The 23,886-nt window shown below is 38.1% G+C and overlaps 1 protein-coding gene across 1 annotated transcript in view; it reads left to right on the top strand.

Annotated features, from left to right (window-relative positions):
- Window positions 1-23,886, top strand: part of GRIK3 (glutamate ionotropic receptor kainate type subunit 3) — an 813,353-nt gene that overhangs the window by 464,640 nt on the left and 324,827 nt on the right. Inside the window, exons 6-7 of the mRNA XM_082244657.1 lie at window positions 3,817-3,990; window positions 15,231-15,374. Coding sequence (XP_082100783.1) covers window positions 3,817-3,990; window positions 15,231-15,374 — 318 coding nt within the window. The remainder of the gene's footprint in view (window positions 1-3,816; window positions 3,991-15,230; window positions 15,375-23,886) is intronic.

Genomic DNA, 23,886 nt, shown 5'->3' with positions numbered 1-23,886 from the left:
TTGTCAAACAAATGCAGTAAAGGAGGAAGCAGGGGGTGGTGCCAATCCACACTGTGTGTGTCTATGGAGTGTCAGTTAACCCTACACTACACTACGGTTCCCTTACACTTAACACTTTCCCTACAGAAACTTAATAATTAAAGCTAACTATAGTGGAAAATAGCACCCTAACTACACTAGATATCCCTTTCCTCACACTAAAAATTGCTAAATGACACTTTGTAGCAAAAGTCACAGAACTGCTTCCACTCTCTTCCATGTCCCTGTATAACAATGCTAGGAATTTGGCGGGGGCTATCTTATATACTGGGGGGCGTATTCACTAATGATTGGACTATGAACCCCCTAGTCACTCCAATCACATTCCTAGCATTCTCCTTCCCCCTCAATTGGCTTTTACTGATGGTTCTGGTCCAATCACGGGCTTTTAAAGCCCATTTCCTGAACCATTGCATTTTGGTCGGTTCTGGTCGCCGAATTCCGAACTTTTTCATCAAAAAGTTCTAAATTCGGCTGAACCTCGAACAGCCAATGTTCGGGTCGAACCGATGGTCGACCCGAACCGTTCGATCATCCCTAGGCAAAACATCTGAACTTCTGTGCAGGGGTATATATACACACACAGTTCTATGTATATATACACATACACATACAGTATATAGGTGTGATAGGAGATGCCTGTTAAATATTTCATTAGCGCAAGCATAGTGTTCTGCTATTTTCACACCTATGTATGTGTAGGTGTATATATACATGCATGTGTGTGTATATATACCCCTATTCAGAAGTTCAGATGTCATGTCTGACTCCAAACTTGTCCTCAAAAAAGCTCTATGAACGCCTGCAGCAAAAAGCAGGCTGACCGGTGAGAAGCCATATCGCTGCTCTGTAAGTGACCAAAGAGAAACGATCTTTTCTCTATAGCGGTCACCCTGACATGGAAGGGTTTTGTCACCCTGCCATAGCAGTCAGAGTCAGTTAACCCTACACTACACTACGGCCCCCTTACACTTAAAATTTTCCCTACAGAAACTAGATTATTAAAGCTAAGTAAAGTGGAAAATAGCACCCTAACTACACTAGATATCCCTTTCCTCACACTAAAAATTACTAAATGACACTTTGTATCAGAAGTCACAGAACTGCTTCCACTCTCTTCCATGTCCCTGTATTACAATGCTAGGAATTTGGCGGGGGCTATCTTATATATTGGGGGGCGTATTCACTAATGATTGGCCTCTGGACCCCCTAGTCACTCCAATCACATTCCTAGCATTCTCCTGCCCCCTCAATTGGTTTTTACTGATGGTTCTGGTCCAATCACAGGCTTTTAAAGCCCATTTCCTGTCCCATTGCATTTTGGTCGGTTCTGGTTGCCGAATTCTGAACTTTTTCAGCAAAAAGTTCGGAATTCGGCCGAACCTCGAACAGCCAATGTTCGGGTCGAACCGATGGTCGACCCGAAACCGTTCGATCATCCCTAGTGAGTATAACATGTTCAATATTTTAATTGTAAAAATTGTCTTTAATAATAATTTTAAAAATCACCCAATTCACCTCCCTATTAACTCCAATGCATTAATATAAATGGGGAATATTTGCAAGAATATCATGATCTTGGCAACATTTTGCTCATTTATGAAAGTAATATAAAAGTAATATCTAATTTTATCACAGTAAGTAATGCAGTAAAACTGATAACATTTGAAGTGTTTCAGGAACTTAGTAGACCTTAACAGAACTCAGTATGTGTGTATGTGTGTGTGTGCCATTTATTAAACTCAGATTGAAAACTGAGCCGCGTCTGTACTTCAATGAAAATATATATAACTGCATACTAAAGCTAATACTGAAGCTAATAGAAAAATATACACATATAGGGTTTTTACTTTGTAGCTTTCCTTTCTGGGCTGTCCTGAACTCTGACTCATGGACCACATGATGCCATTTTTGCATCAGCGTAGATTTAGTAGCAAGGGTTTGCTAAAGTGTGAAGCAAGGTCAAAGGAGGTGACGTGAAGTCAAACAGGGTGTTAGTGTAACGTAAGCTGAAGTGCACCTATGTTTACTGATTGAACACAGGTTCCCTTCAGCCCACTTTACAAGTAAGTAGGACCTCTTAAAATTCTCACTTTATGAAACCTGCATTTATTCTATCTGCATTTCTATCTGCATATCTGCATCTGCATTTCTCTGCATTTCTATCTGCATTTCTCTCTCCCTTTCCATTCTCATTCTGTACCGTTATTTTTATACTTTTTTTTTTTTTTAAATTCAAAGTTTATTAGGAGAGGAAAAGGCACACAATACAGGCAAGATCAACAGTACAGGTCTATACACATCAAATACAGACACAAACAGCTCAGAGTCTAATGCATAAAATAACAGCAAAAGCCGCCTCTCAACCAGAGGGCAGTGGTAACAGACGTCGTATCTAACTGCCACAGGGGAATAGGTCCCCGGAGAGGTCTCCCCCTCCACCGGCATCTGTGACATGGCCGGATTACGGAGGTGGAGAAAAGACAACCCCGGCGGGCCCATCTCCCCACAGCCAGTCACGCGAGACCCATGTATGCATGCCCGTGAGGGAAGGAGCGAGGAACAAAAAAGAGAAAACAGGGTGATTGACATCCCTTCCTCTCCTTTTCCTTTTTTTAATGTTGTCCCAAAGAGCGTGGGGAGATCCCACCAAATGAGAGAGAAAGACAGGGGGGTGAAGACAGTAGGGGGGAGAAGGGGGTGAGATGAAGGAGGAGACAGGGGATTAAAAAAGGGGGGTGGGAGAGAGATGGCCACCTGATCCGCTAAAAATGAGCTAGATCACCAGGTCTTTGTATTCCGCAGAAAAACTGAAATCATGCCAGTAGTACCATCTTTTGAGGAACTTCTCCCTTGTGCCCCGTTCAGCAGCTACAAGATCCTCCATTTCATTAATGCTAGCTACTTTCCTCAACCACATAGCTACGGTGGGTGGCTGGGACTGCTTCCAGAGAAGAGGGATACAGCTTTTGGCTACCGTGAAGAGCAACGGCAGAATGGATTTTTTGTAGGATGCTCGTGGGAAACTGTTGTGGTGAAGGAGAAAGAGAGCAGGATCCAAAGTGAGGGCATGGTCTGTGAATTTTTGTGTGATGCGTAGAACCTCAGCCCAAAAGGGTTGCAGGCGGCTACAGGACAAAAAGATGTGGAGAAGGGAACCCACCTCCTCACCACATCTCCAGCAAAGGTCAGAGCAAGAAGGGAACATTCTGCGCAACCTGACCGGAGTGTAGTACCACCTGGTCAGCAGCTTGTATCCCGCTTCCTGATATTTGGTACAAGTGGAAGTTTTGTATGTGAAAAACATAATGCGATCAATCTGGTGCTCCGTGAAAGAGAGGCCCAGGTCGCATTCCCACCTGTCAAGATACAGGGGGGTTATTTTTATACTTTACCTGTTCTTGTGTTAGTTTCAATAAAGACAAAAAAAAAAGTTGCAGTAAAAGTGAAAATTTACTTTGAAAGATACCCCTGACATAAACAAGCTCCCTATTAAAACATTAGTTATGGCAAAACCGGATTTATGTCCTAAACTGACAGGAGTTTTTACCCTACCCTGCTCTATTCAAAACTCATCAGAAGTCCTTATTTGCCAATGACATCTAACCTTGTTGTGTAATACGAAAGCTAGCCAGTTGATGTGGAAAGTAGTGAGGTGGCACAGGATAGATGATCAAGGAGGGCACTGAGTATAAATGCAGGCTTAAGTTTTAAATGACCTTTTTTTAAAAAAGTTTTTTTTTTCAATGTACTGTAATAAAACAATGTCTCTTTTAGGATCTTTATGCTCTGGACCTGGAGCCATATCGTTACTCTGGAGTGAATCTTACAGGATTCCGGATTCTAAATGTGGAAAACCCATATGTTAGCACTATTGTAGATAAATGGTCAATGGAACGTCTACAAGCACCTCCTAAGCCAGAGACTGGACTACTAGATGGAGTGATGACGGTACGATTCCAGAGTAATGTTCTTGTTCATGTACAGATAACCAAGTTTTATATTGACTATTTGCAGTGGAACTTTAGCTATCACTTAAGTAAAATGGAGAGAAGGTTAGAATCTCTGTCAGATGACATTAGTATCCATACCTTGTTGGGGAAAGTACGTATTACTGCATGTCCAAGTTCATTATAACCTGGCAAATCCTCTTATGATTCTCCACTCTACAGACAGCATCATTTTCTGTGTCCTTGGAGATTCCCTTTCCCTTCTTGTTACAGAACAATAAGGAATGCAAAATTTACCAGAGTTGGTCCCTGTTGGAAAGATATACCCCAATAGGGACACAGACAATAATACAACTGACAGATGTTTTAACTCTTTCCTACTGACCCACACTGTGTGAAATATTGTATCACCTTAAAGAAGATTTGTTATTATAATTTTTTACAGTTCTATACCTTTTGAGACAAAATACATGAAGTTAACTGTCCCATGTTTCCTACTGCTTTCTATCCTGTCTTGTGAGGTCCAACCTGCCTCCCCCATCCCCTTCTGCTGTGGCTGATCTGACAAGTGCTATGAAGGAGATGGCTGACTCATAGCTGCAGTTGCACTTAGAAAAATAGTACTACAAGCTGTCAGTGCCAGCTCACTTAGAGTAATTGGGGGGCTTGACTAAGCATGCTCCTAGCACAAAACAGAAATGCTGGCCACATGCATATATAAAACAGCACAGCTTAAAGTCAATTACCATGATTCCATTTATACAATATCTCACAAAAGTGAGTACACCCCTCACATTTTTGTAAATATTTTATTATATCTTTTCATGTGACAACACTGAAGAAATGACACATTGCTACAATGTAAAGTAGTGAGTTTACAGCTTGTATAACAGTGTAAATTTGCTTTCCCTGCAAAATAACTCAACACCGCCATTATTGTCTAAACCACTTGCAACAAAAGTGAGTACACCCCTAAGTGAAATTGTAAAAATTTGTCCCAATTAGCCATTTTCCCTTCCCGGTATCATGTGACTCGTTAGTGTTACAAGGTCATCTGTGAATGGGGAGCAGGTCTGTTAAATTTGCTGTTATAGCTCTCACTCTCTCATACTGGTCACTGGAAGTTCAACATGGCACCTCATGGCAAAGAACTCTCTGAGGATCTGAAAAAAAAAAGAATTGTTGCTCTACAACAACGAGGGCACAGTATCGGCTTTCGAGCAATACAAGGAGGCAAATAAGAAAAGTAAACAAGAAATCAAGATGGCTAAAATCAACTTTGAGAGACAAATAGCGGAGGATAGTAAAAAAAACCCAAAGAAATTCTTTAAATATATCAACAGCAAAAAAACTAAGGCAGAGCATATTGCACACATAATTAACAATGATGGGAGGATGGTTACAGAGGACACTGAAAAAGCAACCGTGCTAAATGCTTTTTTCTCGTCAGTCTTTACACAGGAAAAGGAGGGGTACACTGACCATGACTGTATGGTTAGTAGTAATAAACAGGACTTGCCACCATGGCTAACAGAGGGGGAAATCAGGGAAAGGCTGGATAAACTTAACACAAACAAATCGCCAGGACCGGATGGCATACATCCGAGAGTACTCAAGGAACTCAGTAAAGTTATATCGAGACCACTGTTCCTGATCTTTGCTGACAGTATTAGGACAGGAGATGTACCAGGGGATTGGAAGAAAGCTAACGTGATTCCAATATTCAAAAAGGGCCAGAGGCATATCCCGGGAAATTATAGGCCTGTCAGTTTGACATCAGTAGTATGTAAACTTCTGGAGGGGATGATAAGGGACTATATTGTAGAGTTTGCTAAGGACAACAACATCATCAGCAGTAATCAGCACGGGTTTACAAATGGGCGTTCTTGTCAAACCAATCTCCTTACATTCTACGAGGAGGTGAGCTGTGAGCTAGATAGGGGGAGACCAGTGGATGTGGTGTACTTGGATTTCGCTAAGGCGTTTGATACAGTTCCCCACAAGCGCTTAATTTATAAAATAAGGTCTGCAGGTATCGATAGCAGGGTTTGCTCTTGGATACGGAACTGGCTAAAAAGGCGGGTCCAAAGGGTAGTAATAAACAGCGCATACTCAGACTGGTCTGAGGTGGTAAGCGGGGTCCCCCAAGGCTCAGTCCTGGGACCAACCTTGTTCAATTTATTCATAAACAACATTGAGGTCGGGATCAGTAGTTCGATATCAGTTTTTGCAGATGACACAAAATTGGGCAGGGCAATAACTTCACAACATGAAGCAGATATCCTGCAGAATGACCTGGACAAAATAACAGAGTGGGCAACGACATGGCAAATGAGGTTTAACGTGGAGAAGTGTAAGGTTTTGCACTTGGGGACTAAAAACATAAAATCACAATACACGTTAGGAGGGGAGCCCTTGGGGGAATCAAAAATGGAGAAGGATCTGGGAGTATTGGTTGATGATAGATTAGGAAACAGCATGCAATGTCAAGCGGCAGCTTCCAAAGCCAACAGAATATTAGCATGCATAAAGAAAGGGATGCATTCCAGAGATAAGACTATAATCCTTCCACTTTATAAAACTCTGGTCCGACCGCATCTGGAGTATTCCGTCCAGTTCTGGTCGCCAGTCCTCAGGAGGGATGTGTTGGAGCTGGAGAGAGTCCAGAGAAGGGCAACTAAACTAATTAGGGGATTGGAGGACCTTGACTATGAAGAGCGTCTACAATCGCTCGATTTATTCTCCCTGGAGAAGAGACGTCTGAGGGGGGACATGATAGCAATTTATAAATATCTTAATGGGGATCCCAGCTTAGAAAAAAAGCTGTTCATTCGAAGGGATTGCATGAGGACTCGAGGGCATACAATGCGATTAGAGGAGAAGCGTTTTAACCTCAGGCAACGCGGGGGGTTCTTTACTGTTAGGGCAACAAGATTGTGGAATTCTCTACCACAAGAGGTGGTTTCTGCGGGTAGTATGGTGGCTTTCAAAAGACTCTTAGACTTACATCTCAAGGATCAGAACATTCAGGGGTATGGGAGATGATTACAGCCACACATGCCTACACAGGTTGAACTGGATGGACTATTGTCTTTATTCAACCTCACCTACTATGTAACTATGTACTATGTAACTATATATAAAGATGTCCTAGGATGTAAGAAGATTGCCAAGACCCTGAAAATGAGCTGCAGCATGGTGGCCAAGACCATAGAGTGGTTTAACAGGACAGATTCCACTCAGAACAGGCCTCACCATGGTCGACCAAATAAGGTGAGTGCTCAGCATCCTATCCAAAGGTTGTCTTTGGGAAATAGACATATGAGTGCTACCAGCATTGCTGCAGAGGTTGAAGGGGTGGGGGGTCAGCCTGTCAGTGCTCAGACCATACACTGCACACTGCATCAAATTGGTCTGCATGGCTGTCGTCCCAGAAGGAAGCCTCTTCAAAGATGATGCACAAGAAAGCCTGCAAACAGTTTCCTGAAGACAAGCAGACTAAGGGCATGGATTATTGGAACCATGTCCTGTGGTCTGATGAGACCAAGATAAACCTATTTGGTTCAGATGGTGTCGAGCGTGTGCAACGGCAACCAGGTGAGGAGTACAAAGACAAGTGTGTCTTGCCTACAGTCAAGCATGGTGGTGGGAGTGTCATGGTCTGGGACTGCATGAGTGCTGTCGGCACTGGGGAGCTACAGTTCATTGAGGGAACCATGAATGGCAACATGTACTGTGACATACTAAAGCAGAGCACACCTCCAAGATGACCACTGCCTTACTGAAGAAACTGAGTGTAAAGGTGATGGACTAGCCAAGCATGTCTCCAGACCAAAACCCTATTGAGCATCTGTGGGGCACCCTCAAATGGAAGGTGGAGGAGCGCAAGGTCTCTAACATCCACCAGCTCCATGATGTCATCATGGAGGAGTGGAAGAGGACTCCAGTGGCAACCTGTGAAGCTCTGGTGAACTCCATGCCCAAGAGGATTAAGGCAGTGCTTGAAAATAATGGTGGCCACACAAAATATTGACAATTTTGGGCCCAATTTGGACTTTTTCACTTAGGGGTGTACTCACATTTGTTGCAAGTGGTTTAAACAATAATGGCTGTGTGTTGAGTTATTTTGAGGGGACAGCAAATTTACACAGTTAAACAAGCTATACACTCACTACTTTACATTGTAGCAAAGTGTCATTTCTTCGGTGTTGTCACATGAAAAGCTATAATAAAATATTTACAAAAATGTGAGGGTGTACTCACTTTTGTGAGATACTGTATGTGTATGGTTGGCAGCAACAGGTAAAAGTGTATGTAAAAAAAAAAATCTTTTTTTTGGGGGGCTATACATACTTGTATACTTGAAGTTGCTTATTTTTAGTTTTGTATTTCTTCAAATTTGACTTTTTCACAAAAGATCACAATTTAACTAGTTCATCTCTTTGGACAAATTAAGTATGTCCAAAGATTGAATTGTTAATCACAAGCTGGTGGCTGCTACTACAGCCATCAGCTTTTGCTTGTTTTTCTCAGCCGGCTCCCAGCTTCAAAGGTAAAGTGATGTGAGTGAGAGCAATAATTCTAGCACAAGAGCTCCTGGTTAACTTTCTAAACAGATGAGCTGTAAAGGCTTTTATAGAGTCAAATTATGGAGATTTTTGGAAACCATAGTTTTTTGCGATATGACACAGGCATACACAATTTTAAGACTTGGCATGTTTAGTATCTATTTACTTGATGGAACCTCATCTTTAATATTTTACTTTAAAAAAAAATGGGTATTATTTTGTGTCTGTATTAAATTCATCTTATTTTTTTCCTAAAAATTTGCATTTAATAAACAATTGCAAAAATATCATGCAACATAAAAATTTGCAACTATAATATTTTTATTCAACAGGACGTCTATTTTCAGAAATAATAAATGTTCTGGGGGTTTAAGTAATTTTATTTCCAAAATTAAGTTTTTGTACATGTGCGCAAACAATTTACAGTTGTATTAATCAAAAAAAGTTAGGACACTGCCCTAATAACCCAGCTCTAAATGCATAAATCACATGTAGTGCATCAATTACAATTATAACGTGAAAAAAAAAAATAAAAAGTCTATAGATGATGACAAACTTTCTGATAAATAAATTCAAAAGTCCATATGTAAATACAGATGACCAATCACCGTGCTCTTCGGAAAAATATATAAATCCCAAAATCATCATGGACTGTGGAAATGTTTTCATTTTATTTGGAAATCAAGGAGTGTGGGGGAGGAGTGGAGAGGCACAGAATCCAAGTTGCATGAGGTCCAGTGTGAAGTTTTCACAGTCAGTGATTATTTGGGGAGACATGTCATCTGCTGGTGCTGGTCAACTGTGTTTTACCAAGTCTTCCACCAGGGCAATTCTAGGGCAATTCATGCTTACCTCTACTGACCAGCTTTTTGAAGATGATGATTTCAATTTCCAGGAGGACTTGGCACCTGCCTACACTGCCAAAAGTACCAATAACTGGTTTAATGATCATAGTATCACTGTGCTTGATTGACCGGACCAAACTCTTCTGACCTAAACCCAGTGTACAATCTGTGGGGTATTGTCAGAAGAAAGATGAGAGACACCAGACCCAACAATGCAGATGAGCTGAAGGCTGCTATCAAAGCATCCTGGGCTTCCATAACACCTCAGCAGTGCCACAGGCTGATCGCCTCCATGCCACGCCACATTGATGCAGTAATTCATGCAAAAGGAGCCCCAACCAAGTATTGAGTGTAAATGATACTGTAAATGGACATACTTTTAAGTACATCAACATTTCTGTTTAAAAAAAAAAAATCTTTATTTCATGGTGTAATATTCAAATTTTCAAATTTTCTGAGATACTGAATTTGGGGTTTTCACTAACTATAAGCCATAATCCTCAAAATTAAAAGAAAAAATGCTTTAAATATATCACTCTGTGTGTAATGCATCACTTTTTGAATTGAATTACTGAAATACATTAACTTTTTGATGATATTCTATTTTAATGAGATGCACCTGTATATGGTTTTGGGATTTTACTAAATTCTATGTGCAAAATAGCGGAAAACAATATAATGGCAAAAATGGTCCAGCTACCTGGGTGAAAAATGGGAGGTAGGGCTTGTCAGCTAAAGAATTATATACTGCACTAAACTACCTTAAATCAAACATGATGTCTTATTCACGTTTATAACATTGGGTTTAATATATAAAAAATGCACAAAAGAAAGAAAATTAGTGTTGTGTATGGCAATAAAACCAGATTCTATTTCCTATTAAGGTTAAATATGTTTACATCTTTCCCGATTTAGTTCTTTAGGCAGTCATGTTCTCAAACTTAAAGGAAATGCTTGACAGAAACAAGGAGACTGCCATCAAGACTCTGACCTTCCAAAACATAGGCTGTTGCTGACCCTTCCTGAACTGCATACTTGTTCAGGGTCATTGCCTAGGAACAGAATTGAAGCTAGTGGATTAGAATAACAGCTAAAAAATTTGAAATTCAGAAGGAGGTCAGCAAATGTTCTCAAAAAGGATATTGGGAAACTGAAAAAAGTGCAGAGAAGGGCAACCAAGCTGATAAGATGCATGGAGGAGCTCAGCTATGGGCAAAGATTAAAGGAACTGAGTTTATTCTCTCTTGAGAAGAGGAGATTAAGGGGAAATATGATTAACATGTACAAATACATAAGAGGTCCAAATAGTGAACTTGGTGTTTAGTTATTTACTTTAGGGTAATCACAGAGGACAAGGGGGCACTCTTTACGTCTAGAGGAAAATAGATTTCATCTCCAAATATGGAAAGGTTTCTTCATAGTAAGAGCTGTGAAAATGTGGAAAAGACTCTCTCCAGAGGTGGTTCTGACCAGCTAAGGAGATCGCTTTAAAAAAGGACTGAATTCTTTACTAAATGTACATAAAATAACTGGATACTAACATTTATAGGTAAAGTTGATCCAGGGAAAATCCAATTGCCTCTCGGGGGATCAGGAAGCAGTTTTTTCCCCCTGCTGTAGCAAATTGGATCATGCTTTTCTAGGTTTTTTTTGCCTTCCTCTGGATCAACTGTGGGTATAGGTTTGAGTATATGGGATTGTATGATATTTTTTTTGTTATTGGTTGAACTAGATGGACTTTTTTCAACCTGACTATGTAACTATATAAATTAAGTTCCCGGTGACTCTGTCCTCTGTCCATTATAGGTTTACTTTAACATGATCTGAAAGTTAGCTCTAGTTTTCATAAATCAGCTCTGAAGTCCTGGTAGTAAAATACTATTTTCTAAGTGGATTATAGCAAAAGTAAAGGTACCTTGTTTTATCTCAAGAATTATGCTTTGACTGGTTGTTCAAATTCTTAGCCAATAACTCTAATATACAGTATATCTGTTACTTCAGTACAATCCTTTTTTTGTCTTTTATTTTATCTCCACTTTACTTTACCGCATCTCATTCAGGCTCTCCATCACCTTTGTTGCTTTGTGACCTTATTATTTTTTCAAAGTTTCTGCTTGCTGCTGGGAGAATTTCAAACATGCAATTTTCCTTGTGTAGCCTGTGGTTGTATCATTGCAAGCATTGGGTTATGCCTCAATCACTTACAACCTCTTCAGAGTCCAGATGCCACTAGCCTCCAGTGCTGTTTATCATCTGCTCTAGCAGTAACGAGGACACAAACACACATAGAGGATGATACATTGGCAGCCTTTAAAGGTTCCAGGTCATTGGGCCAGTGTACTGAGGCAATTCGAGTGAGTTCACGAATGGTGCTCACACTGATGCTAATATAGTTTCTTTTTAAGAGTATTTCTTTCAACAGTTAGGCTTATTTTTCAAAAAGACCAACTTCTGAATTTTAACTATTTCAACTAATATGATTATATTCTTCAAAAGGGGATATTTTAACACATACTAAACCAGCTATTTTATTAAACCTACTGAGTTTACTAAAATATATAATTTGGCCTATAAACAACAATTGCCAGTGTTCAAAATAGCAACCAATCACATTCTATTACCAAATATTTTGTTAAGAAAACTAGAAAATGAAAGAAATGTTTTTCATTGCTGATGTAGGCAACAAGGATTTTTAGTTTTGCTCCGTTTTCAAAAAGATCCATAGCTACACTCAATAGAAGCTTGCAAAATGAATTTAAGAGTGTAGTCTTCAGTCACTGAAAATCAGAGGATTTACATAATCATTATTCTATACCCAGATAACACAGCAAAAATATCACCAGCAAGGAGCTGGATTCACAAAGTTCTACCTTACAACTATTAGAAAATTTCAGTTCACAGATGGTTTGGTGAACGCAACAAGAAGTCTATTAGAGCTGAATCTTGGTATTTTGTTTGGCCTTTTCCAAAGTGTATTTTCAAGATAATGTTAGTAGCTGGGCACTGCCACTAGAAGGACTTTGCTGAAGCCATTTTGTAATCATTTGTTTTGTCAGTCACAATAATAGTGTGCAGTCCTGGGAAACATTTTTTACTATATGGCCGGGCTTGATATGCTCCTATCACCTAGCACCCAGCAGCAGTGTTTGAATCGGCCAGTATATCTGAGAGGATGGGAGGAGTATGTGAGTGGTGCTGCTTTTTATTCAGTTTATAAGAGATACTGTTTATTTTATTTTTTTTAATAAATTACTTTTTTGTGGTGTGGGTATTTTTATTTCTTTCTTTCATATATTTTTTTGAAATGAGTAACAAATGGTCTGGTTTTAATTGTACGCGAAACCTCACAACATTTTTTTGTATGTACTGCCCGTAAAAAAAAAAAAGCATGCAGAATCGGTGGCCTGAAAAGGGAGAACTGCGAGTGTGCATCCCCTGTGACCATACCAGACCACTTGCTTCTAGTTTTGAGGAGGCACCTTGCATGGGGGGGGGAGCTTTGCCTTGCAAGGCACCTTGTATCCATGTTGATGGGGAAAAGATGTCTTATCACCACATCTTGTCCCCCAAAAGGGATGTGGGTATTTGCAGTGGTTTGTGGGTTATCAGAATCTGGGACCTAAGATTTCCACCTCCCCAGGGGAGAGAGTACAGGGTATGAGTAAATAAAAAACAACAACAGATCCGGCGCCAAGGCTATCTGTGGTCACAAAACAAATGGGGGGATTTGTGATCGCTGCTGACTAGCTGTGGGTGTACCCAAACAGTGTAATGATAAAGGGATCAGTCAGTGCAGATCTACCCTCCCTAATCAGATAGTGCAGAGAAAATAGCAAATGTATGTAGCTGTTGGTTTTTGGAATACTATACAGTGGTTTTTGACTTTATATTCACAGTGTTTTTTTTTTTGCACTTTTATTTACTTGCAGTAATCAGTAGTTATGCAATTGCATATTATGCACAAATCCTCTCTGCAGTTTAATAATTGTACTGTTTTCGGTGTAATTGTTTACATATTAGATATATGTGTTTGCACTACCACTTTAGGGAGATAATAGGATTGAGTAAAATTTTGACACATTTAGAGACAATTTGCTATTTTCTCTGCACTAATTAGAAAGGGTAGATCTGTGCTGACCGATGACTTTATCATAAGTAAATAAAACACCCACAAGATAAAAAAAAGGTCTTTATTAAAAAAAAGAAAAGAAAAGAAAATAGAAATGCAACCCCATGTACATCCAATATGAATCATGTTATCTAGAGATGTGGATCCGTATCAATCACCATGACCCACTGCACAATGATCCACTGCCCTATGTTCATCCAGGGAACTCCCTGATAAGTTGAGACAAAAAATTCACATCATTTTAAATTACTGCTTTAGAAAGTAAAAGTATTGATATATATATTAATATTGGGACAGTGTAATAGGATCATTTATTACCCAACCAACACAATTTTACAAACGTGTTTGACATCCCATTCCAAAACCTTGGGCATTAATATAGTGTTGCAATCTCCCCTGTGCAGCTGAAACAGCTTCTTCTCTTCTGGGAAATCGTATGACCAGATTTCTGCGTGTAAAATAAAATGTGAATGTGCACGCGCACAGGTAAATAAATAGATGAAGAAGATAACATTTTAGTAATAGGCTGCTGCTGATATAAAGGTAATGTGTTCCTTTAAGATGAAGATTATATAGGTATCAGCGCTGCTCTATGATTTCAATATGATTATTTATCATTATAATAAATAAATACATAAAGTGCCAAGTGCAAATAAATAATCACAAATACATGTATACCAAGTGCAAATAAATGGTGATAGTTGTGCAAAATGGTAATACATATCCATAAATATGTTAAAAAAATGAGTTCATAAAGTGGCAAAAAATGTGATAAGATTTAAATACAAAATCAGTTAATTGAAGTGCCAGTGCTAGAAATCCAAGTATGTGTGAATTCCTCGGTGCTCCCCTCCTGTATCCCAACTCACCAGATAAATGGGGAAGATGAGCATCTAATGCTATAAAGCATTAAGGGTCTGTATTTTTGTTATTCCTTCCTTCCTGGTGAAGTGTATCTCCCAAACAAGGAAGGAATAATAAAAATACAGACCCTCAATGCTTTATAGCATTAGATGCTCATCTTCCCCATTTCTCTGGTGAGTGGGGACACAGGAGGGGAGCACTGAGTGATTCATGCATACTTGGTTTCCTAGCACTGGCACTTCAATGAACTGATTTTTGTATGTACATCTTATCACAAGGACTTTTTTCCACTTTATGAACTCATTTTTTGAACATATTTATTGATATTTTATTACCATTTTGCACAACTATCACCATTTTTTTGCACTTTGCATATATGTATTTGTGACTATTTATTTGCACTTGGCACTTTATGCATTTATTTATTATATCGAGGAATCATATTGAAATCATAGAACAGCGCTGATACCTATATAATCAGATTTTTGCATGTGCTTGTGGGAATTTGTTTGTGGGTGCCTATTCAGCCAAGAGAGCATATATGCGGTCAGGTACTGATGTCATCCCAGTTCATCTCTAAGGTGCTCCGTAGAGTTGAGGTCATGGTTCTGTGCAAGCCATTGTAGTTCTTCGATGCCCAACTTGTCTAACAATTTATTATGGACCTGGCTTTTTGCAGTAGGGCTTAGTCATGCTGAAACAGAAAACAGCATCCCTGTACTGTTACCACAAGGTTGGAAGCACACAATAGTCTAAAATGTCTTTCTACACTGTAGCATTATTGATAACCTTGTGAGATTCTTCCCAATTCCAATGCTGTTGCCCTTTATTTTAGACAGATGCTGCTCTGACATACGATGCAGTCCATATTGTGTCTGTTTGCTACCAGAGGGCCCCTCAGATGACAGTCAACTCATTGCAGTGTCATCGACACAAAGCTTGGAGATTTGGAAATCGCTTTATGAACTTCATTAAGGAGGTAGGTAATATAACAGTAATATTACATACTGAAAAATTAGATTAGATCAACAATACCAGATTCAGCCAGCAATGCAACTAACTAGATATTGGCATATGGGCCTTTGGCTTCTCTCTGGGGATTTGAGAACATTTGGTTACATAACTCTTGGTACCCCAGAAGTACAGTATATGTTTTCTGATGATGTTGCAGATTATATACTTGTGATACTTAGAGTGTAGTTTATTGGATGCATTGAAGATTCTCTTAAGTAGGGAATAAAAGAATGTCAGGTTTCATCTATTTTTACTGATCAAATACTAATGTCTACCTATGGTGTCATACCCAATAAGAAAAGGAGCTGGGCTGACATTCTGAATGTACATCGTTTCTGTATCTCAGGGACTTTTATAACCATGGAGACAGAAGAATGTTTTTTTTTTACATAGACAGGCTTGTTGTTTATCCAAAAACTGCAGTAGGATTTTGCCCAGAGGTCCTAAATAGTACCCGGAGTCTTTCTTCAATTAGGATATGTTGAAGTTGAACTCCTGGCAAACAGATAAATACACAGTTAAAATACATATATTGGAGCTGTTCAAGAATATTTGATCATGAGCCTGAGAGTTGTACAGCTTACACAACTTACATACCTTCGGTTGCCATGTGGTTAAAAAAAGTGGCTAACATAAATTAAATGGAAGGTCTTATGGTCACGGAGAAAGGCACACGGGAGCAGTTTCTTAAGAGGTGGTATTGGCATGAGTTTGTTTACTCAGAAGAATACAGAAAGATTGTAACATAAATTGGCCTCTGCTGCGAACGGCTACATCTTCTCCCCTTCCCATTGGAGGGTGTTTTTTTTTTCTCTCCCCCTCACTCCCCCTCACTCCCCTTCCTCCTTTCATCCCAGCTGTTTCGCCTCCTTATCTTACTTCCTTATCTTACTTTCTTTCTGGGACGCTAAAGGTGTTCTCTTTTCTGTTCAAAAACACTTGAAAATATCGCTTTGGTATGCTCATACTTATGGGTGGACTTGATGGGATTGTATGCGGGTTTGCCCCTGGGAGTGGAGGCTCACTGTCTTCTTATACTGGCCAGGAGATAGATGCTGGTGGAGGCTGTGGCTCTATCTAGGGCTTCTCGCATGATCTGCCCCTCCTATCTTAGCTTGCACCTGGAAAGATCTGATGTTCTAATTACTAGATGCTTCATGATGTCTAAAATGCTTCATTTATGATCTGATTTTGAGAATTTATTGGAGTTGATACTTTTCAGTTCACGCTGGTTCTGTATCCAGACAGTATATCTGTAATCCTGAGTGTCAGTAGGTCAGAGAAAGAGTGTTTGCACCTGCTCTTGAGAAAGTGGAATGTGTTCCACGAAACACGCTGAGCAACCCAGGATGCAACTTTCATATTCATTAAACCATTTGTGTTCATCTGTTTTTGCATTTACTAGCTCTCAGTTATTCAGTTTCCTTCATGTGTCATGATTTCATCCACTGTGATGTATTGCTTTCATCATGTATATGTAATTATCATCATGCACTCAAGGATTTTTATCTGCTGTGGTGGTTATGCAATAAACATCTGTTTTTACAATTTATATATTTTTTGTTGCTTATGAATTGTTGTGATCACACATCACACTTTGCCCTGGTTTAGTGGCACACCTGAAAGTCCCAACTTCTCTCCTTGTCTCATATGAATAGGGATGGAGACACATGGTTTCTCCATATGCCTCATTTAAAGTCCCAGATCCCCTCTCCTTTTTTGCACTGCTTTGTAGGGAATTGCAAGAGGCTCCAATCAAGTTAAATTCCAGCATTTTATTAAATTCATTGAAAATTTATTTAATGTTTTTTTTTTATTGGTTGGTAGAATAATTTGATGTATTTTTAATGTCTGCCTCGAGTTTAAGAAAAGATAAGATGTGAGTGAGAACCCAGGTTATGGCTTGTTAAAGAGAATATATTACTTTTATATATATATTGTTTTCTATTTTCTTTTTTTATCAATTAAAAATGAAATATTGATTCTTTTCACATGATTACATTTGGCCCTTTCTTGTAAAAGCCTGTTTACAGAAAAAAGTTGCAGTTTACATACACAAGTGAATGAATCAGAGTTGTAATCAATCCCTTACCAGACAAAGTTATCCTAGGTTTTAGGATGTAAAGAAAGAGTACTTCTGCTGTGCTGTTGTTTAGCTATCCCCTCGTGCTCTTTTATTTGTTATCATATATATTTATAAACTGTGTATATATACTGTATATACCACATATAGTTTTTTTTTAAGTTTAAGAGTGGTTGTGAGTATGTATCCAAGTAGAATATTAACAAAATTAAACCATATTGTCATTTGTGCACCAGAATATTTATCTATTTTAAGACAAGCAGTGTTCCACTGATCATTATACAGAACTAGACTATGTGACATGCTCCTTCAAACTTTTATTCACAAACTTTGTTGAAAATATATATAGTTAACAGTACAGCTTTTAGATCTGTTATCCAGAAGGTTTCAAAAACCCAAATACAGATATGTAATTTTGGAAAAATGTCACACACACATAATCACCAAGCATTTCTTAAAATTAGCAATTGCGTAGAGCCCCACTGAACAACTTTGTGAAGGCAGAAACATTAAAATTAGCACAAGAAAGGCAGGGGTTATTTAAAAAAAAAAAAAAACATAATATGTTTTTGACTTGAAAACATCTTTGCAAAAGGTCAGAATATTTTTTCTTGGAAATAATTATGTTTTCAGTCCTAACTGTTCATAATTCAGCAAAATCCATTCTAAAGTTTGATTTCCTTGATTCAAACTAAATTATACTAACAGATTTTTAAAAAATGTTTGGTAAGAACTTATTTCACCCTAAAACTTGTGTTATCCATTATTTTCAGTGAATATAAGTTGAAAAAGAAACTTCATTAACTTCAGTGAGTAATCAAATTCTCAAATAACACCACCACCACCGCCACCGCCACCACCGCCACCATCCATAAAATGGATAGCTCACCCCTGCAAAGTATTCTCACCAATCCATCCTCCCTATTGCCTTTCTGCTGTAGAAGTGTACCCTGGGTAAGTGGTGCCAGAGTTTACCCAAGTGGTTGAGATCACTTCACCCCCCAGTCTGATGATTGCTCAAGCCTGAGCACCATCACATGGGAGAAGTAACATACTTCTGCATACTTGGAAGCCCCACTCCTTTACAGAAACAGGGAAAAAGTTTTGAAAGAGCAAGAGCTCAGAGGATGCAAAAATTAAGCATCGAAGGAAGAGTATACCTTAATGGGGAGTGCAATGGGCAAAGTGACTTTGTGTCTCTAAGATTATTTTCCAACTTTTTTCCTTAATTTTTCATACCATATTTTAACATTACTATTTTATATACCAGTTATCTGGTATAAACTAAAAAAAAAAAAAAAAAAAGGAAATTGGTTTCTGAAGTATAGCAAGGCGTGGCAAAACATTAAAACATAATGTAAGTAGACCCCAAACATTTCACAATATGCAAGTATTTCTTCATCCTAAAAAAAGCCAAGTTGAAAGCATGTTGGATAATTGATCTGTTACCCATAAGTTGTTCTTTAAAAAAGGAATTGCTTCAGGCAAGTATTTAATATTTACCAGTCAAAGCTGTGGGAATTCAAAAAAATTTGAGAACATGTATAGTTAGGGGGAGAGCAGATTAAAATGCACTTTCCAATATACAGCAGGCTGATATAATGATAAGTATTTGCATTTGAAAAACCAAGGTTTCCATATTAAATGAACTCATAAAGCAAGAGTGTCCTCTAGGGGCTGATAATATAGTTTAACAGAATGGTGTCTGAGATCTTTTTTGTATTCAAAGTTGCATTCAGCACAATTGTCTGCACCTTGATGAGTTTTAAAAAGATATTGAAAATTTGAAAGCAGCATAAGAACATCAGCTGCTTGTATAACTAGGTCTGTGCTTCCTTTTTGAGAAAAAGTTCAGACCATATCATCTTTGGATCCTGCTTAAAAAATCATTTGTTATTTATTTCAATTTTTTAGGTTTCTCGGTAAATGTGAACAGCATGATGTAAACATATTTTTATATTTTATCACATATATTTTTTTATGGTTGAATATCTTTTTATTAATATTATTAATTTTATTATTATTATTCTCTTTTTATTAAAAATAGGAGAACACAATTTTCCAAAAAAGTGCAGCTGAGGTGACGTGAACTGAAGTACAGTATACATAATAAAATAACATTCTGTGATATACAGTGGGGGAGATTTTACTAAAACTGGCGCACACAAAATCTGGTGCAGCGGTGCATAGAAACTAATCAGTTTCTAACCTCAGCTTGTTTAATTATTCTTTGACATAACACCTGGAAGCTGATTGGTTACTATGCACAGTTGCACCAGATTCTGTGTGCACCAGTTTTGATAAATCTCACCCAATGTCAATATGTAATATAGACAATAATGCATTAAAAACTAAGAGAGAACAAACACAAAAAAGCAAAAAAAAAAAAACCACAATAGGGGAGAGAGAAAGAGAGTAGGAATGAATCTGGGAACCCTTGACGTGTAACAGCAGGAATCTGGAAAAATGGAAGGAAGTTCATAGGCTATAGTGTCCTGTTTTCAGCTGCTTTGGAATGAAGTAGAGGGAGGCATCGTGCATTTGCATGTCTTTCTTACACAGGGGCAATGTTAATTTGTCTGTATCATTCCAATTTTAGTATATGTCCTGCTGAAGTGAGGAATTTATCACATATATTTTATATTTTACGATATACGAATATCATGATTATGATCAGTTAAATTTTAGGGTTACATACTTATAATCTAAACAAAGTTTTGTGTGTGTGGATGGAGCATCATAGAATATATACCCTCAGAAGGTACCATCCCCTATGTAATGCATCTCAAAATTAAATAAGTTATATGGGACTTTACATGTACCTTCTGGGGTGTAATAAACAGATACAGATTGAGGGTATCACAAAAATAAAATAAAAAAAGGTTTCAAAACATTTCCACAAGTCAGACGATTGCTTCCCTGGCTTCAAAATCCCTTAAACTTTTCCAACGCGTTTTGCTGGCTAACCCGCATTTTCAGGGCCTCGGAATTTATTAAAACATGCTGTAACAACATATACAAGTACATATACTGTAAATCAGTATATATATATATATATATATATATATATATATATATATATATCTATATATATATATATATACATGTTGTATCTACCATGTGGTATCAAGAGGGATGGATCAAGTCCATAAAATGTAAAACTGGTATTTATCAGGCACCAACATGGCTAAAATGTATATACAGATTAAAGCATAATCACCTGCTGATAAAGTGCGTGAAACTTATGGTGATATAGAGTCTGTCAGGCCCGTGAGGATCTACCCTATTCCTCCGAGCTTGGCAGACTCTTTATTGCCATAAGTTTCATGTACTCTATCTGCAGGTGATTATGCTTTAATCTGTATACGCATTTTAGCCATGTTGGGGATACATAGATAGGCTTTGGATGTTAGATATTGGTTATATACCTGATAAATACCAGTATCAGATTACATTTCATGGACTTGACCCATTCCTCTTAATACAACATGGTGGACATAACATGCATTATATATAACACTAATTAACAATAACGATGCAATATGCTATTTTATATATATATATATATATATATATATATATATATATGTACTTGTATATGTTGTTACAGTACATTTTAATAAATGTTTTCATTTTTGTATCTTTTTTTATATTTGTGATACTCTCAATAAAATTGTTATGCTTTTATACATAGTATTTGGATCTGTTTATTACACCCCGGGAGGTACATGTAAATTATATGGGTAAAGTCCCATATAACTTGCATGTATTTTTGAGATGTATGCTTATAATCTAGTGTTTCTACATTTTTTCATTGCTAAATAAAATTGTAATTCAATTAACATGTATTACAGGTTGCATCTATGACATTGAGTTTGCAGAAAATGCTGGTCTTTCCAATACGAAAGTCCAGCACTACTTGTATCATAAATAGTAGATACATAGTCAATAAGGTTGGAAAATATATGACCATCAAGTTCCAACTCCTACAGCCTAGGTCCAGAGAGAGACAAAACAACCTCCCTGTACAACTGTTATGGGCAGCCTGAATATAAATGACTAACACTGAGGGGGTTTACTAAAGGCAAATAGGCTGTGCTGACATCCGTCATCCAATCATTAGCAAGCAAAAATTTTGTTTTTTTTATATTTTCATTGCAGGTGATTGGGTATTCTTTGCACTTTGCAATCAGTTGTTCCAGAGCTTAGTACATTAGATGAACCTTTAGTTTGCAAATTCTATTTGCCTTTAAAAAGTTCCCTGTATCTAGGAAAGGAGAGTTGCTCCATTTCTGAGTCATTCAGAGCCACAACAGCTGTGAAAAAAATGTTCCACTCTATTTTCCAAAAGGATAAATGAGAACACCATTCCATGGCACACAGTGTTAGCAGGATCCATAGAAAATTGTATTTCTGTTTTTTAGAACATAGCTTTAGTATTTCATACATGTGCCAAAGTAAAAGCCAGATTAACAGCAAGGCTTGTGCAGGCATAAGGGTTAGTACACCCAAAAATTATGTTTCAGTGTTCGGCAGACACCAGCTCCTCAGCCACTTATTTACTTCCCTAATCTCATGCTGCCTCTCTGTCATGGCTCGAGGTACAGGTAGTATTTATGAAAATACTACCTTGGAGGTCCTACTCCTCCACTTACCTCCTTAGTCCCTGAAATCGTTTTTTAGGACTCTCCATCTCCCTCTGACTTTGTCATTGGCACCCACGTGTACAATGACAGCTGGGTCTTCCCCAGGCCCACCCAATAATCTGTCCACCAGATCCGTGATGTGCCGAACCCGAGTGCCCGGTAAACAACAGACAGTTCGTCCCCTACGGTCTTTTTGACAGATTGCCCTCTCTGTCCTTCTAATAATTGAGTCCATTTATGGACATTTTAAACCCTGGACCAAATCTATAGACTTATGAACCTGAACCCCCAATTACGTCTCCCTAGGTGCGCCAATATTTGTTGTTGTAATAAAATATTTAAATTGCAATACTTTCCAAAAACTTTCTGATAAAAACATAATTTGTTACAAGGTCCTAATTATGCATTTGCACTATAGTCTTAAAGAACAGCATTATAACGAACAATATAGCATTGTTCTGCTTAGCAGGGAGTAGGAGACATTGATTATAAACAGTAGATGCAATAGGACATTGTACCAGGTTAAGACTTGTTCTTGCAAGCATTTGAAACTCTTGTTTTAAATTAATTTGCCTTCCTTCACTGCATTTGCATAACCTAGGCATAGACACTCAACAAATGGCCATTTCTAGCTACAAAATGCTTTGGTTATAAAGAGGCCACAAGTGCTACCTGTGGAGAAAACAGCTACTTAATGCTAAAAATAGCCATGTGGTGCATTGCAATGGTAGCTTTTTATGCAAACTTCCCCCATTAAGAAACAGAAAATGATACTTTGCTAGCAAGAAACTGTTTAAGCGCATGTAGGAGTGTAATATTTGTAATGATGTAATTTATCCTTTCCTAAAATGCTGCAAGATAGAAATATGCCTATTGCCAATATCCAAGTGTGACATTGGCTTGTGGTGCATGCTGGGATTCAAAGAACTGTTGGCAGCAAGCAGATATAACTTGACATGACATATAATTATAATAGAAGGCAGAATACGGAGTGGCCCCTAGTGGTGTACTACAATTTTCAACTTTTTTTTTTTTATTTTAGTTTAGAAAGTATATAACTGCATGGAACTAATGCATTTTGCCCCCTTAAAGAAAATACCATATGATCCCATTAAACATTATTTCATACAGCTTATATTGTATTCCTCCCCCCCCATTATATAAATTGTAGGTTTTTTTTTTTTTTTTTAGAGGGGGAAGAGTTCTTTTCTTGACAGGTACACACTTTCAAATCCCTAGTTTTTGTCTAGGTGAGAATAATATTGACTTGGCCCCAAAGCAGCAGCCTTCTAACGCCACCTATTCCAGGTGGCAGCAGTTTTAAAATGCTGATTGATTTAGATTTTGTGCACGTGAATTGGAGTTGTGAGTTATCAGGAAGTCACAGTCAGCTCACAAATCCAAGATGGTGGCAACAGATCCAAAGCCCTTGGAAGAAATGGCTGTAAGGAAGGCAATGTTGAACTCTATGGATTGATACAGACCTCTTTCCTAACCACTTCCAGTCTGGGCCAATTCTGACATTCCTCTCCTACATGTTAAAATCAGTAAAATGTTTTGCTAGAAAACTACTTAGAACTCCCAAAAATTATACATATTTTTTTATTCAGAGGCCCAAGAGAATAAAATGGTGGGTATTGTATATTTCCATGTCACACGATATTCGCACAGCTGTTTTGCAAATGCACTTTTTGAGGAAAAGTAAATTTTAATGATTTTTAATGCAAAAAAACACAACATAATGCCCA

The sequence above is a fragment of the Pelophylax lessonae genome (assembly GCF_965119305.1).
Source record: "Pelophylax lessonae genome assembly, chromosome: 2".
NCBI lineage: Eukaryota > Metazoa > Chordata > Amphibia > Anura > Ranidae > Pelophylax > Pelophylax lessonae.
The sequence above is the reverse complement of the archived record's forward strand: the minus strand, read 5'-3'. Positions and strand labels throughout refer to the sequence as shown.